General features: G+C 37.4%; 1 protein-coding gene across 1 annotated transcript; it reads right to left on the bottom strand.

Moving 5' to 3' along the window:
• Window positions 1-1,511: 1,511 nt before the first annotated feature.
• Window positions 1,512-3,628, bottom strand: LOC127163663 (macrophage mannose receptor 1-like). The gene is made up of 5 exons (XM_051106967.1): window positions 3,588-3,628; window positions 3,386-3,424; window positions 2,937-3,293; window positions 2,041-2,394; window positions 1,512-1,876 (listed from the first exon to the last, which is right to left on the bottom strand). The coding sequence occupies exons 2-5, from the start codon at window positions 3,420-3,422 to the stop codon at window positions 1,512-1,514; spliced, it is 1,113 nt and encodes a 370-aa protein (XP_050962924.1). The 5' UTR covers window positions 3,423-3,424; window positions 3,588-3,628.
• Between the last annotated feature and the right edge of the window lie 224 nt (window positions 3,629-3,852).

The raw sequence follows: 3,852 nt of genomic DNA, 5'->3' as shown, positions 1-3,852 counted from the left end.
GTTCCAAATCCGCCGGGACCATTTCGGGACCAGACATTCTGTCACGGAGTCAGACGAGAAATGAATGATCGAAATATGTCCCTGTGTAGTGCAGCGGAAAACTCAAACGCGGATACACACGAGTGAGTAGGTAAACCACGCAGTTTGATCTGAGAACGCTCCAAAACGGAGTTGAGATTTCCACCAAGAAATCCGCGTTCTCACACGCACACAAACAGGTAAATAAAGCGCTCCGAAGAGCAGAGAGTTTACTCACGTGAGTTGAAGGAGATTCGGGACCGAGAGCTGAGCCTCGCATGAGCTCAATGTCTGGTGCTGGATCGTCACCTACTTCCTGCTTAAATACCTGCGTGAAGTTACTTCCGGGTCCTCGTGACCTCACGTGACTCGGTGCGTGTGACACTGCAGGCAGGTGAGTACTTCATGGTTTAAGCTAGATTTACTGTCCTTACCCTACATGAATAATCACAGGGTTAAAGAAGTTGACTGAGTAAAATCAGAGAAGAGCAGAAGCAGGAGACAAAGTGATGATGATAAAGAAAGAGCAGTTTATTGATTATGTTTCAATGATCAGATTTCGTCTGATGAACACAAATCCAACCAGCAGTGTTTTACCAAACTGATTCACAACAACATCCCATAAACCTTGAATTTTCATAAACATTCACTCATAAAACAATAGAAAATAATATAAATGACTAATCTATACATCAATCAATGACATGAGTATATAAATGGTTAAAATGATTATAAATGATTAAATGGAATAATAAAATGATTAAATGATAAATGATTATAAATGAATGAAAAATAAATGAAGAATAAAAGAAATCAAGTAAAACAACACAAATGTATGGTTGCTCTCTTGAAGTAAAACACAGTTTGCTTCTGAGAATCTCTAGATCCTTCATTAAACTAAGTGAACTATTCTCAAATTGTGATTTGTTTCTGTTTAATTTGGCTTCTGTCTCTTCCTGATTATTGTTGAATTAGATCATGGTAGTTAGGTGTTTTTTTTTTTTTGTTTCCTTGGGAATGAGAGCGGAGACTCCAGACATCTTTTAATCTTGGATCCCTGTTACATGTTACAGATATTTTCTTAGAGTATTAACTTATTTGTAACAATATTTATCAGTGTTTCCCACAGACTTACGCTCTATGTGTGGCAGCACTTAACCCTGGAAAAAAATGCAGGTATTTAAATAAGTATATATTGTAATATTCATATGCCTGTATAGAAGGAAATATTGACTGTACATGAGTTTATTTGAGCTGATGTTCTGATATTATGTGTTTGTGTAATCATGTGTAGTCATAACACACCAGATATACAAAGAGTTTCTTAAACAACACATATTTCATAATACAGAAAAAAAACAGACTTTAGACCAATTTTAAAACCCAATAATCAGATTCACTCAGAACTTACTAAAGAACAAATCAAACAAAGTAAATCAGAAAAATAATGAAGACTATGAAAACTGTTAATGTAAATAAACACAGTGTGTTTCTCACTCTTTCTTTCTGCAGATGAAGTTGAGTCTGTGAGATTCAGGAAGGCTGATCCAGCGCTGATCTCCTCCAGACTGAACTGCTCCTTTTCTGTTCTCGAGGCTGCAGTTTTCCCGTGTCGTTCCGTTCCCTGGAGCCCAGTTGTGATAGCACACAATCTCTCCACTCACCCAGAGCCACATGTTCATGATGCAGTAGTTGTGTAAACCCAACCACACCGCCGCAGTAGACGCCCGTTTAACCACGTTCATCACACCACGCTGAATCTCTTCTGAATGAACCGAGACCAGATCCACATCATTCTGTCTGCAGTAACTCAGAGCTTCAGACCACGTCAGATTCTCTTTGATCAGAACCAGTTTATCTGGAAATGAAACAAACCACAAGCAGAAACTAGAGAGAGACTGATCAAAAACAACATGCAGAACAAACACTGTGGATGAATTTGTCATGTCACACATGTAGCGTGAACTTTAAGAGATCTGGAGGTGATGATGGATTGTGTGTGTTTTGTGAGGATCTACTCACCTTCATGACACACAAAAGGAAACTGGTTTATGCAAGAGACGTCATTCCATTGTCCCTGAGCGTTAAGTTCAACAGTTGTACAGTCTTCACCATGTTTATAATTATCAGGTTGACCAAACTTCCAGTATCTGAATGAGGAGTCACTCTGATCTGACCACTGCCATGAGTCTCTGACTCTGAACAGACCGATCCAGACATGTGATCCAGATAACTGTCTATCACTAATGAACTGCTTAACCTGTTGATTCTCATTCTGGTTTCTCACACTGACCAGATCAATGTGATTCTGTCTGCAGTAACTCTGAGCGTCTCTCCAATTCATCGTCTGATTGACAAGGACGAGTCCTGTGTTTGCTTTAATAAACAAATGAGAAAAAGATTCATGAATCCATTTGTTCATTATTCTTACTCTGATTTATGGCTTGGATGTGAACAGGAGCAGCGGTGGAAACATCAGAAACACGTCATTCATAGACTTGATCTGCTTCTACAGCTGATGATATATTGAATATTCACAATGTTCAAGATATTTTACATTATACCATGAAATAAAGCACTTGTAGGTTTGTGTTGACATATTGAAGGCTATAAATATCAAGCTGAATCACCTCTAGTCACTGCTGTATGTTTATTATTTAGTAATATAAGATCAATTTAGATCTCTAATATTTTTAGGCTTTTTAATTGCAAGTTTCCATTGTGACAAATGATCATAAAGAGGGACAACAGAAGATCAAAGTGTGTTCAGTGAATAAAGTCTTTTCTTCTGTCAAATATTGAGTTGATACAGAAATTGTCAAATATCCACAGTTTCTTTTAAAGTCACAATCAAATTAAATATTCATACTGTTTATTATTCCATTAAAATGTGGTATATGGTGCATAAATGAACTCACTGTTGTTGCAGATGAAATGTCGTTTATCACTACATGGCAAATCATGATATTGTCCATTTAACATATAACCACAATCATCTCTGCCTTCTGGTTGTCCAGTAGCCCAGTTCAGATAGAGCGCAGGTTCACCTGAAGACCACTGCCATTTATCACGACCCGTCTTCTGCAGCCCAATATAGACAGACTGAACACTTCTATCATTCAGACTCTTGTTCAGCTCGTTCATGTCGTTCATGTTGTCAACGGTGGCCAGATCTGTGTAATTCTCTCTGCAGTATCTCTGAGCTTCAGTCCAGGTCTTCCTCTCATTTATAAAGTGATACTGACGCTGAACACATTCAGATACGGAGCAGAGAGCTGTGAAAGAGAGACTTTGCTTTAATGCTTTTCAGAACAGGATCAAACCTAATGAAACTAGAAACCATAAATAAAACCACAAACACACTCACCAGTGAGAAGAAGAATGAAAAATAGAGTTTGGTCCATTTCTGAATCAGAAAAATAAAGATAAACTCAGATTTCAAATATTCACAGATTAATTAATAATCCATCTTAACAGGAACATAAATGCACCGTACACAATGATTAAGACAATATTAACATGTCAGAGTCTAATTCTAGTTACAGAATGAACATGTGAGTTGTTCTTACTTTAGAGGTTGTGTGTTTCTGTCCTGAGTCTGATGTTTCTGTCTGCAGCTTTAATGTGATTATTATATCTGCTCTCATCCCTCATTCAGCATCACATCATTTGTTTATTACTCTAAACAAAAGCCCTTTTAATTTTTCTTCCTTATTCATTTGTTTTTCTGATATTTTTGTGTTGCTGTGTTTCTCTGGAAGTCTGTTCATTTAAATGTGGTGGAGACTGAGAGTCTGTAAAAATCCACCTCAACATTTGCATTTTCTATTTTTG

The sequence above is a fragment of the Labeo rohita genome, chromosome 4, assembly GCF_022985175.1.
Source record: "Labeo rohita strain BAU-BD-2019 chromosome 4, IGBB_LRoh.1.0, whole genome shotgun sequence".
Classification (NCBI taxonomy): Eukaryota; Metazoa; Chordata; class Actinopteri; order Cypriniformes; family Cyprinidae; genus Labeo; species Labeo rohita.
The sequence above is the reverse complement of the archived record's forward strand: the minus strand, read 5'-3'. Positions and strand labels throughout refer to the sequence as shown.